Genomic DNA, 13,470 nt, shown 5'->3' with positions numbered 1-13,470 from the left:
AGCTTCTGCTACTTCTCGCCTAACACAACAAAAAAGGAACCTCAAGGTTGATCTAGGAAAATGTGTGCAAATGTATAGGCCCCCATTCCTATATTTTGCCTGGGGCCCCCAATTCACTAAATCCGCCCCTGCTTATGTGCATAGATTTGCTTAGAAAATGGGGCAGAAATTGTTTCAAAATCTACGTTTTCTCTACTGGGTTTTGCAAGCAAGGATAAAAAAGATAAGTTTTCATAATAGCTAAACCAAAGTCATGAAACTATGAGTTGTTATTCTTCGCTCTTTGAATATCTTCATAGGTTGTATGTTTTAGATGTGCATTTTTTTGAGGAAGGATTGCCTGTCAAATTTTAAAGATTACAGGAACTTATCTCATGCTCTGATCATGGCAATCTGGGAAATATCTTAAAACAGTTAACTGCAACAAAGTAAAAAAAAAAGATAAATTCATGAGACTATAATTAAAATAGTATTTTCAGTAGCTTAAAAACATACTTTGGCAAACGAGCACTTTCATATCAGGCTGCTATGTATTTGTATTATGTTCTTATCTAAAACGAGCACGAAGCATATAGACTTCTTATCTTTTTTTAAATCCTTAATGGTGCTTGACAGCAATGGCATGAATAATGATAGTGTGGGTTTGATGCGGATCTCTCGTGGTCATAGATCTCTAACAGTATCTTTACATATTCGACCAATTCCATTAATAAAAGCAAGAGAAAATTGTGTAATTCCCCTTATAATGTAATATATGATTCTTTAACACTTTAATGTCATTAGCTCCTTCGAATTTATAGTAGTACTAACCTCATCTATGGTGACTACTTCTTTAAATTCAAAAGCATACTCCTGAATGATAAGGTATAGTCTATTTAAGCAACCTAACATGTATCTAACAAGCTGTTGTTCCATATAAGTAAGGAATAGCCTAATTGAATTATTGAAAAAATGGATGACTCTTTGAATGAATCAGTTGGGTGAATGATGCTTTCATTTGATTCATCATTATTTATAGGCTACTTTGTTTACTTATGTATTTTTTTTTTCCTGAAGCAATACCAGCACCTGAGAATTTAGAATATGTCTCAGAGGATGCAACAACTGTACGATTAAATTGGACGTCACCTCAGAAAATGGATCTCAGTCTCTACAAATTCCAAGTGATTATATATAAAAATGGAGACAAAGCAGAATCAGCGAATGTGAAATCAAATGTAAATACCATTGTAATGGTGGATCTTCTTCCTGCCACTGAGTACAGAGCTACAAATAACACAATACTGAATAATGGCAAACTAAGTAAACCAGCTGTTTTAATGGTCCATACAAGTAAGTGACATGCGACAGCTAGTACATTTTCATAATATTTTTGCCAATACACAAATGGAATTACAAAATGTGATGTTTTATAATCCCCTACAGAGCCACTCTCACCTGAAAACCTGCAGATCAAAAACGAGGCAAGTTCTGTTTGTCTGAAATGGACAGATCCTATCATTGATGACAAGATTCCTCACAGATTCAGGGTGATTTGGAGCAGCGAAACCAATGCAATGGAATAGTTTACAGATAAGGCAGAGATTAATGTATCAAATTTAAAACCAGGAACTGAATATTCCTTCTCTGTCCGCACTTTAGTTGAGTTAAATGGCACAAAACTTGAGAGCTCTCCTGTTAAAATCACACATCGCACAAGTGAGTTACTATTTTTTCCTAATCAAATAACAAGGCCAATATGACCCTGCTGAAAAGACCAGCATGAACATGGTTTATGCTGGTTGGTGTTTCCTGTAGCTGAAACAGCAGAGGTTCAGTCCAAATGGATGAACTGAATAAGTGAATATCCTGAATGCAGTTTAAACTGTTCAAATGAATGTGAGTGAAAAAATGTTGGTTATAAAGCTTGTTCGGGGCAGCATCAGCATCCCAAACATACAGTATGTGCTGGTCTTTTCAGCAGAGAAAGAATCATATCACACAATCACTTCTTAGCATGATTTGAAACAGATCTATAAACTGCATTTATAAACCTTGCATTGCAGACATAACTATGGAATCTGTGTTAATGGAACTAGGTCTACAAAGCCACTTGAAGAATAAACTGACTCTAAAATCTGTGTTGGAATTGAGGAAACCATCAGATGAGGGTCAAACTGCACATAGTTTTACATCTTTGCCGTGGCTTTTTCTCAGAAAGCTCATGATGGTCAATTCATCAGCTAGACGTATTAAATGTGCTTCAAAGAGTAACTCTGAAACATGTAAAAAGAAAGGCATTAATATCATCAAGACATCTGAAGATAGGAAAGGAATTAATCCACTAGATTTGATCACAGCTCTCTTCCACTGTGCTGATCCTTTCCTCCAGCAAGAAATGGCTCTAAAAATGTCAACGTGTCAGTTCGCTGTACCTTTGCTGCTGCCAAACTGTGACACAAATGAGTGCACTCTGATGCTTTGGGCCTTGAGGGACATAACAAAGCAGTTTAGATCCCATGGTTTAGAGGAAAACAGCATTGTGCTGACCGATTTGCCCCTGATCTCTATTGTCAGACTAGGAAAAAACAGTGCGTCCAAATCGGAGTTTCTGAACAAGCTCCTCAGTAACAAGCAGCAAAATCATGAGACTTTTGTTCATTGGAAACTGGCAAATGGAAACGTTCCAAGAAAGATCTGTAATGGCCTTGTTGAAATAAGCTGGTATCTTCCTAGTGGAAAGGAAACTATTGACAAATTCAAAGAACCAGTAGCCATGGCTAATCTCCGTGGCGATGTTTCTGAATTTGAGGTCCAATTTGCCTTCCTGAGCCAAACATCCTCTGCAGTTTTTCTGTTCTGTGATGATTTGGACTCAAACCAGGCATTTCTGAATTCCCTGCAACTCAGATCAAAATTGGTTCTGGTTTGTACCACAAATGATCAAAACTCCAAAAAAACTTGGAACAAAGTTTGGCGCAGATGAAGTTCAAAACAGATTCAGTAATCCTCAAGCATGGAAAGATGAATGATGATGAATTTATTGATACACTACAGAAGGCTGTTGCTAAAATACTTGCAGATTCTTCAAACGTAAGCATCGAAAAGATGTCAAAGATTGCACCAGATCTGGGGATTGATGTAGATGAGAATGACGGCATTTGTCAAAATGCAAAGATAAAGGCAGTCAAAATCATAAAAGACATTGGAAATATACCTGAATATAAAATGAGAGAACTGCCTTTGCAAGGGAAACCATTAAAAGAGATATGCAAACTGGAGAAAGAGATGCATCGACTCAAAGGCACAGAAAAAAAACATTGAGCAATACAAGAGTGAACTTCATAGTCAAATCCATAATCTAAAAATGGAACAAGGAAGCAACGACATGAGAGAAGCAATAGTTAAATTCATCTCTGGTTTGTGCTGCTCCTTGAATGAACAGCTGTATTTTCTCAAATGGATGAAAATTTATTTGGACAGTCTAACAAGAAAGCACATATCCAAGCTTGACAAGCAGTATAGGGAAATATGTAGGAATCCTACAGAAGATAAAGAATGTCTCAGAGAGCTTGATAATCAGATTGCCAGCAGCTTTTTAGGAATCCAACACTTCATGAGAGAGTTAATTCAACTCTATGAGTCTGCACACTTCCAAGGAAACTGGAATCATTCTCCCCTTAAAGAATTGCCAGAAATTTGTGCACAGTTAATGCTAAATGGATTTCCTCTAGAACTTATTGATGGAGATCAAATATTCCACTGACGTGGATTGGAGATGTGCTTACGGCACTTAACAAACTGACAACACCTCACAACAGGATACGAGTTGTAACCGTTTTAGGAGTCCAAAGCTCTGGGAAGTCAACTCTCCTCAACACAATGTTTGGAGTTCAGTTTGCAGTTAGCAGTGGCAGATGCACAAAAGGTGCCTTCATGCTTCTAATAGGCGTATCTGAGGAATTCAGAACAGAGCTTCGGTGTGACTATATCCTTATAATTGACACTGAAGGATTAAAATCTCTAGAGCTGGCGAAACTAGCTGATAGTTACGAGCATGATAATGAACTTGCGACCCTGGTTGTTGGACTGAGCGACATTACAATTGTCAACATTTCCATGGAAAATGCTACAGAAATGAAAGACACTTTGCAAATTGTTGTCCATGCCTTTCTCCGCATGAAGGAGGTGGGGAAAAAGCCCTGTTGTCATTTTGTGCACCAAAACACTGCAGAGGTTGCTGTGCATGAAAAGAAAGCACGAGAGAGAAAGATGTTCTTGCAGCAGCTAGATGAAATGACACAAGCAGCTGCTAAAATGGAGAAAAGGGGCAACAAAAAGAAATTTACAGACATTCTAGAGTATAACATTGATGGAAACAATTGGTACATACCTGGATTGTGGCTTGGAACTCCTCCAATGGCACCTGTTAACACTGGTTACAGCGAGGAGGTGAATAACTTTAAGGATGGCATACTTGACATTTTGAAGAAAACAAAAGTCCCAGCACTGGATTTTATGGCATTTGCAGAATGGATTCGAAGTCTCTGGAAGGCTGTCCAATTTGAAAACTTCATTTTCAGTTTTCGCAACAGCCTCGTCGCTGAAGCGTACTCCAAACTTTGTGGTGAGTTTAACACTTGGGAATGGGCCTTCAAGAAGCACATGACTGACTGGTACACAAAGTCTGAAACCAAAATCTCCAACATGGGTGTAATGTCTGAGCAGTTAGAAAGTGCCGTTAATCTTGATAGAGTATTGGCTGCTTTAAAATGTGAAGCTGATAATGAGTTGGAAAAAGAGGAAAAAAAACTTTTAGAAATCCACTAGATTTGATCACAGCTCTCTTCCACTGTGCTGATCCTTTCCTCCAGCAAGAAATGGCTCTAAAAATGTCAACGTGTCAGTTCGCTGTACCTTTGCTGCTGCCAAACTGTGACACAAATGAGTGCACTCTGATGCTTTGGGCCTTGAGGGACATAACAAAGCAGTTTAGATCCCATGGTTTAGAGGAAAACAGCATTGTGCTGACCGATTTGCCCCTGATCTCTATTGTCAGACTAGGAAAAAACAGTGCGTCCAAATCGGAGTTTCTGAACAAGCTCCTCAGTAACAAGCAGCAAAATCATGAGACTTTTGTTCATTGGAAACTGGCAAATGGAAACGTTCCAAGAAAGATCTGTAATGGCCTTGTTGAAATAAGCTGGTATCTTCCTAGTGGAAAGGAAACTATTGACAAATTCAAAGAACCAGTAGCCATGGCTAATCTCCGTGGCGATGTTTCTGAATTTGAGGTCCAATTTGCCTTCCTGAGCCAAACATCCTCTGCAGTTTTTCTGTTCTGTGATGATTTGGACTCAAACCAGGCATTTCTGAATTCCCTGCAACTCAGATCAAAATTGGTTCTGGTTTGTACCACAAATGATCAAAACTCCAAAAAAACTTGGAACAAAGTTTGGCGCAGATGAAGTTCAAAACAGATTCAGTAATCCTCAAGCATGGAAAGATGAATGATGATGAATTTATTGATACACTACAGAAGGCTGTTGCTAAAATACTTGCAGATTCTTCAAACGTAAGCATCGAAAAGATGTCAAAGATTGCACCAGATCTGGGGATTGATGTAGATGAGAATGACGGCATTTGTCAAAATGCAAAGATAAAGGCAGTCAAAATCATAAAAGACATTGGAAATATACCTGAATATAAAATGAGAGAACTGCCTTTGCAAGGGAAACCATTAAAAGAGATATGCAAACTGGAGAAAGAGATGCATCGACTCAAAGGCACAGAAAAAAAACATTGAGCAATACAAGAGTGAACTTCATAGTCAAATCCATAATCTAAAAATGGAACAAGGAAGCAACGACATGAGAGAAGCAATAGTTAAATTCATCTCTGGTTTGTGCTGCTCCTTGAATGAACAGCTGTATTTTCTCAAATGGATGAAAATTTATTTGGACAGTCTAACAAGAAAGCACATATCCAAGCTTGACAAGCAGTATAGGGAAATATGTAGGAATCCTACAGAAGATAAAGAACGTCTCAGAGAGCTTGATAATCAGATTGCCAGCAGCTTTTTAGGAATCCAACACTTCATGAGAGAGTTAAATGAGTCTGCTGAGTCTGCACACTTCCAAGGAAACTGGAATCATTCTCCCCTTAAAGAATTGCCAGAAATGTTAATGCTATTAATGCTAAATGGATTTCCTCTAGAACTTATTGATGGAGATCAAATATTCCACTGACGTGGATTGGAGATGTGCTTACGGCACTTAACAAACTGACAACACCTCACAACAGGATACGAGTTGTAACCGTTTTAGGAGTCCAAAGCTCTGGGAAGTCAACTCTCCTCAACACAATGTTTGGAGTTCAGTTTGCAGTTAGCAGTGGCAGATGCACAAAAGGTGCCTTCATGCTTCTAATAGGCGTATCTGAGGAATTCAGATCAGAGCTTCGGTGTGACTATATCCTTATAATTGACACTGAAGGATTAAAATCTCTAGAGCTGGCGAAACTAGCTGATAGTTACGAGCATGATAATGAACTTGCGACCCTGGTTGTTGGACTGAGCGACATTACAATTGTCAACATTTCCATGGAAAATGCTACAGAAATGAAAGACACTTTGCAAATTGTTGTCCATGCCTTTCTCCGCATGAAGGAGGTGGGGAAAAAGCCCTGTTGTCATTTTGCGCACCAAAACACTGCAGAGGTTGCTGTGCATGAAAAGAAAGCACGAGAGAGAAAAATGTTCTTGCAGCAGCTAGATGAAATGACTCAAGCAGCTGCTAAAATGGAGAAAAGGGGCAACAAAAAGAAATTTACAGACATTCTAGAGTATAACATTGATGGAAACAATTGGTACATACCTGGATTGTGGCTTGGAACTCCTCCAATGGCACCTGTTAACACTGGTTACAGCGAGGAGGTGAATAACTTTAAGGATGGCATACTTGACATTTTGAAGAAAACAAAATTAACAGCACGGGATTTCATGGCATTTGCAGAATGGATACGAAGTCTCTGGAAGGCTGTCCAATTTGAAAACTTCATTTTCAGTTGTCGCAACAGCCTCGTCGCTGAAGCGTACTCCAAACTTTGTGCAGAGTTTAACACTTGGGAATGAGCCTTCAAGAAGCACATGACTGACTGGTACACAAAGTCTGAAACCAAAATCTCCAACATGGGTGTAATGTCTGAGCAGTCAGAAAGTGCCGTTAATCTTGATAGAGTATTGGCTGCTTTAAAATGTGAAGCTGATAATGAGTTGGAAAAAGAGGAAAAAAAACTTTTAGATACGATTCAGCAATACTTTGAAAATGAGTTGGAACATGCGCATCTTGTCGAAAATCACAAGGAGGACTTTTTTAATAGTGCACGGGGACTTCGAAGAGAGGTTGAGACGGATGTACGGATCAAACTTGAGAATGCTATTTTGATACAAATGGGAATAGAAAAGGTGGAAGAAATAAAGCAAAAGCAGAGGGACACCTTGAGAGACAAAGTGCTTGGTTTGATCAAAGTCTGCAGGAATAGAACAAATATACTCTCCGAGAGTGAACTGAATGAGGAATTTGAAAAAACATGGAATGACATTCTGAAAGAGAATTCCTTTACTGCTCTACAGAGGCAAGATGTGGTGAAGGAGACATACAGACTGTTACACAATAACTTGGAAATGAAAAGTGGAGCAGTACGTGAGATGCTATCAGAAAACACCAGTCTAGATCAGTGTGGCACTAGATCTTTTTTTGCAGTTGTAAAAACAGATTTTTTTAAAAAGACTATATATATATATATATCAGAGCGAAACATTTATTACAAATAAGACCGAACCAAAATCAGACTACAATAGTGCTGACATACAAGAACTGTTGTGCTCCATTGACAAGAATTTGGAAAGCTGCAAGGAACCAGAGATAAACCCTGAAACTGAAGCAGCTCTCAAGATCCACATCTGCGGGAACGCAGCAAGAGCTTTCCAGAAAATGCATGATGACTACATACAGAGAATGACGCTTTGAAACCTCTTGAACGGTTCAAGGACCAATGGTTAGCTGACTTTAAAGACCTCTACCACCAACGAGACCAGTGTCAGAACAAAGCAGAGATGTGTGTCTGGCAATGCTTCGCCCCTGCCGTGATGGAATACATCCAGAAACGTCTTGGACCTGACATTGTGGATGAAATGTTGTCAGGTGAGAGAGGCCTTGATTTTAGCCCACGGTCATTTTTCTAGTTTTCGCTTTTAAAAAAAGTTACTTTGGGATGATAACTTCAACAATATTCTGGAGTATGTACACCACTATGAAACATATGTAACTGAGTGAATTTCAGAAAAGATCATTGAACATTTTTCAAAGAAAGGGGCTCTTTCGAAGTTGGAAATTAAACATCTGAATGTAATCATCAACAAACTCAAGGAAGCTGTTGAAAGTGCACAGAGCAAGGCAGACATCTGCAACAACATCAGCAGTTTTGTGACCTATGTCTGCAGCAGGCACGTGCACAGGTAGGGCACAACCTGTGCAGAGCACATGCCCTTTTTGCCCTTACACTCCGAAGAGAGAGGGCATTTGCCATCTAAATTAGTCATAGCCAACTTAAATAGCCTGTGCATACAGTAGCATTTCATCTTTTATAAAATGACATTTTGGCCAAACGTATTTTACAACAGGAAAAACTGAGCGCCCATATAGCTACAACAAACTTTGTAACCTGTTGATCAAAACGTAATGTGATGCTGCCGTTTTAATGATTCATCTGCTAACACAGATTTAATGATTAAATGAATTTCACACATTCACTGGTCAAGAACCCGGCCATAACTGCATTTGAGTTTGACACAAAGCGACTGAGTGTTCCTCGTCAGCTAGGTAAAATATATTTCTAAGAAAATTCTTCTTTGATTTATGATGGCTATCTGCTGATTCACTTAATTAGAGGAGGCAATGCCTCCATCACGATATGATTGGATATGACTGGTTATGTTCGGCTGTGATTGGTGCATGCGATAAATCCCGCCTCTTGTGTTCATGCGCGTTCTACGTTCGCGAATCAGTCTGAATGAACAATATAATGGCATTAATGTTAAGACTCATTTAAAAAAGTAAGTAAACAACTCACACACTTAGATGTAACCACTTTGTTACGTCAAAATAAGACTTGAAATGGTCTGAAAACATGATCTGTGGGAGTTTTTAGTGAGTAAATTAGCATGTTGAAATTTAAAGTAAATTTCTATGTCTGTGACCAATATTTACTGAGCTTTGATGACTGATGAACCGAATAATTCAAAAATAGTTAAAAGTTAACTATTAAAAAGAATAGCTGAACATAAGTTCACAAATAAAATATTTTGTTTAAATTGTTAATGCCTTGAGTTGCCCGTGCCCTTTTTCAGTTTCAGCACATGCCCCTCAAAAGGTCTGTGCACGGCCCTGGTCTGCAGAAGTCTCAATAAAGAGTTGGTCATACCAAGTGACGCACTCAATGCAAGTCTGGCTTTAAACAACTCGAACCCTGCCGAGTTTATAGATTGCTTTAAATCATCAATCGAAAAAATGCATAAACGCTTAGAAGATCAGCTACGAGATAAAAGAATGTAAGACATAAGCTAACCAGACTCTCAGTGAACAAACCTCAAGAGGAGCTCTTCAGCAGAGTGTTTGGCTGCGGGAAGAAGCGTCCATTCTGCAGTGCACCTTGTGAAGCTGGCAGAAAAAAAGCATACGAATCATTTAGTCTCTATCCATCGGTCGCAAGGCGTTGGTTACTACAGTTGGATTGAAACCTATAAACTAGTTCCTGACATATGCTCATCTAATGTTGCTAGTGAATTGTCATTCCGCTGTAAAGACACAGGATATCAGTGGTATCCATACAAGGAATACAGACAGATCTATCCAGACTGGAGGACACAGCCTGACACTTCTATTGAAGCCACTGATTTTTGGAAGTATAGCTTTGCAAAGTACAACATTAAATTTGCAGAGACATACCGTTTAAAACCAGCAGACATCCCTGCGGATTGGTATAGGATCTCTATACATCAGGCAAATAAAAGTTTGGAAGATGCATTCAAAATGAGTCATTCAAAAAACAAATGGACAATATAGATAAACTGTGGAAATATAAAAAGTAAAACATAAAGCCTGGCTTATAGGGATGTAAAATATTGTACAGGAACTTTTCTTTCGATAACCAGTGATTGTTGGAATGATAGAAATGAATAAACAAGCTATGGAATCATGAATAGAGCTTTCAACAATTTTGTTAAAACTGCGTAACTGCATTGTTGTCTACTACTAAATGTGTGTATTTAATAACACTTTTTTTTTTTTTTAAGCTGACAAAAATCAAGAGATATTTTTCTGTTTTTATATACCTATCAAACATTGTTTGGATGGAAAGAATGAATTATCTTATGTAACACCGTAAATAATCTTTGTGGCACATCAGGTTTTAAAGTAGCTGAGTGATATCTTTTCCACTGTACTATACACACACTGACTCAAGCAAATCTCGTACTCTGTGTATGATGAAATGATTTATGTATTGAAAAATACTTGCCATTTTAATGTCTAGAATGTCTATATGAGTGAACAACAATGAATAGACAATAAGCATTAACTGAATATACTTTTACAATTAGACTTTTAAAGAAAAACAATAAAGGTCTTGATTTGAGAAAATAACATTCTTGTTCTTTATTATTTGGTCTCTGCAGTCTAATATTTTAGAGTTGAAAACACTGGTCTTTTTCTTCATATATAGCGCTTATCCATACACATTTACAAGCAGTTTACAATTTATTGAGCTGTACTAAAACTGCGCTCAGGTGTTTAATTTTTTGAAGCATTAATGGGGAAAATGTTTCTCTACACCAATAACTGCAATTCTGTATGATAAAAAAAAATTGTTTACTTTAAAGCTAAACCAATATTACAGTCTATGATGAATAAAAATGTTTGCCGTTTATGGTAAAAACAAAAATGCTGAATAGTGTTTACATGACACTGACTGAAGCTGAGAAATAACCGACATAAAGGAGAGATGCAGGATTACTAGTAAATTTTGCAGTAAAATGAAAACACATCAAAGTAATGTGACAACAGTTACTTTTAATGTGTAGTGGAAGAATAAACTTTAAACACGGGACAGTATATACATATCTAATATTGTACAGTGTATTATACAATTGTGTTTCAAATCACATCTTTAAGAGTTACAAATTATTATATGAGAGGTAAATACATTGTGATAAATCTGAATATACAGCACAGCACATATAGGTCTCTGGTAAAATGATCAAAAAAGCAGCTTATGTTTTATTAGCTTTCTAAATATATGAAAATTGAAGGCAAATATTTCAATGCCATTACATCAAAAGATGTTTTCTTTTTTCTGTCTTGGCACAAAAGGTGTCATTCATAGTGCAAGTTTAATTCTCAAATTAAAGCAACACAAAAAGAAGCCTTCTAAATATCCTTCATTGTAATTTGCACTAGTGCGTAACATTAAAGATGATAAGGAGAACACTTACCACAGTGTTTCATTTATCATTTTGAGGATTCAAAATAATTTTAAAGTTAAAGTAAAATCTGTCAAATTCCACCTTTATAAATGACATTGCATGTCGTTCATGTATAAAGATAAAATCCTTCATTGATTTTTAATTTCGGTAATATGATTAAGGATGTCAAAAACCATAACATTTTATACAAAAATAATAATAATTACTGCGAGTCTTGCTAAAATAAATGACACTCATAAACAGAGTAAGAACAAACCATTTTGCTTCAGAATTAACCTGTTTTAGCAAAACAATACTAAAGGAGCTTTTGGTTGACAAATCTTCACACTGACTGCTTTATTAGGCCTTCAACCCCGTCTACCTCATCAACCACTGTAAAAACACACCTGACATCACTTTTTGTTGAAAACACCAGCCCTCCAAAAACGCTTTTTTTCCAGACTGTGTTGATGCCACACCATTTGTAACCTTCATGTCTCTTCTGTTATTTTTACATTTACTAGAAAACTCAAATCAAATGTGTGCAAAAACACATTTTTCCCCTCTCTCGTTCAGGCTTTAACAGTTGGTGGTCTGAAGTGGCGTTTTAGTGAGAATAGACGTGATGCTTTTTGAGTCTGAGTAACTCTCCTCTCCCTCAGAACTCAAGGTGCTTCCCAGAGTTGGGCGTCGTGATTGTTGAACCTTCCTCCTAACAAACAATCAATCACAATCACACGTTATAATAGACCAATATCAGCCATAGGCCTGTTGATAATAGTTTAGCATTGTAAGTGCACCCTCTAGTGGCCAGAATGTTAATAGAAACAGGGGTCATATGAAGTTGCTAAAAAGAACATTATTTGGTGTAATTAAATGTGTTTATGCGGTTTAAGGTTAAAAAAACATTATTTTCCACATACTGTACATCATTAATTTCTCCACTATGCCCCGCCTTTCTGAAATGCGTCGATTTTTACAAAGCTCATCGGTCTGAAAAGCGAGGTGTGCTGTGATTGGCCAGCTATCCATATATATATATATATATATATTCAGGCTCAGTGAGCAAGCATTGCGTTAGCAGCGTAAAAGGTCGTGGGTTCGATTCCCAGGGAACACACATACTGGTAAAAAATGTATAGCCTGAATGCACTGTAAGTCGCTTTGGATAAAAGCGTCTGCTAAATGCATAAATTAAATATATATATTTATACATTATTCTTAATTATTTGATATGGATATTTGACAGAAAACTCACTTGAGCTCGTTCTCCAGCGCGTTGACTTTGGCCTGCAGTGCCTCCTGCAGCTCCCGCTGCTCCTCAAGATCCCGCAGAACTTTCCGTCTGATGCCCTCCAGACGCTCCACCTCCCCCTCGCTCTCATCCATCTGCCGCTTCAGAGCCTTCACTCGCAGAGACAGCTGGAGAGACACAAACACGCAGCAGCTGTTTAGATACACACAGCTATGTCTATACATTTATAGGCATAATAATTAACATCATAAAAAAAAAGATCTTTCTATTTTGAAGTAAATCAAGTACATACCCTAATGTACATGTAAAATACATGCATCTTTAAATGTGTTTGTGTGCTTGCCTGGTCTCTCTGTTCAGCATGTTGACTTCGCTCCTGGTCCAGGGTGGCCGTCACGTCTTTAAGTTTCCTGTCCAATCTCCTCTGAGCTGCTAGAATGGTGTTTTTCTCTCTACATGCACAAAAGACAGTGGATACATGGATGCTTTATTGATTAATATCCAGTTATGTGCTGATTGTGTTTGTGCTTGTCCAGTTCTGTACCTCTCTACACTACGCAAATGGTCCTCCAGCTCCTGAATCTTGTTTTCTAGCATCGTGACTCCAGCAGAGGGACGAGTCTGAGAGCCCATATCAGCAATACGAGACTTTAACTCCTTCACCTGAGAGACCAAGAGAGACGATAGATGAAATACAGAGTGATGACAGAATGAA

At 37.8% G+C, this 13,470-nt stretch overlaps 1 protein-coding gene and 1 pseudogene across 1 annotated transcript in view; one reads left to right on the top strand and one right to left on the bottom strand.

Annotated features, from left to right (window-relative positions):
• The first annotated feature begins 2,206 nt into the window (after positions 1–2,206).
• Positions 2,207–10,103, top strand: LOC107716569 (uncharacterized; annotated as a pseudogene).
• A 1,021-nt stretch (positions 10,104–11,124) lies between these two features.
• Positions 11,125–13,470, bottom strand: part of LOC107716597 (cingulin-like) — an 18,889-nt gene continuing 16,543 nt past the window's right edge. Inside the window, exons 17-20 of the mRNA XM_016523094.1 lie at positions 13,300–13,418; positions 13,099–13,207; positions 12,759–12,922; positions 11,125–12,212 (exon numbers count right to left, since the gene is read on the bottom strand). Of these exons, the coding sequence (XP_016378580.1) occupies positions 12,080–12,212; positions 12,759–12,922; positions 13,099–13,207; positions 13,300–13,418 (525 nt within the window). The 3' untranslated portion in view covers positions 11,125–12,079. The remainder of the gene's footprint in view (positions 12,213–12,758; positions 12,923–13,098; positions 13,208–13,299; positions 13,419–13,470) is intronic.

Source organism: Sinocyclocheilus rhinocerous, unplaced genomic scaffold (genome assembly GCF_001515625.1).
Source record: "Sinocyclocheilus rhinocerous isolate Xijiao unplaced genomic scaffold, SAMN03320098_v1.1 scaffold1682, whole genome shotgun sequence".
NCBI classification, from domain to species: domain Eukaryota; kingdom Metazoa; phylum Chordata; class Actinopteri; order Cypriniformes; family Cyprinidae; genus Sinocyclocheilus; species Sinocyclocheilus rhinocerous.
This window is presented reverse-complemented; position numbering and strand designations above follow the sequence as displayed.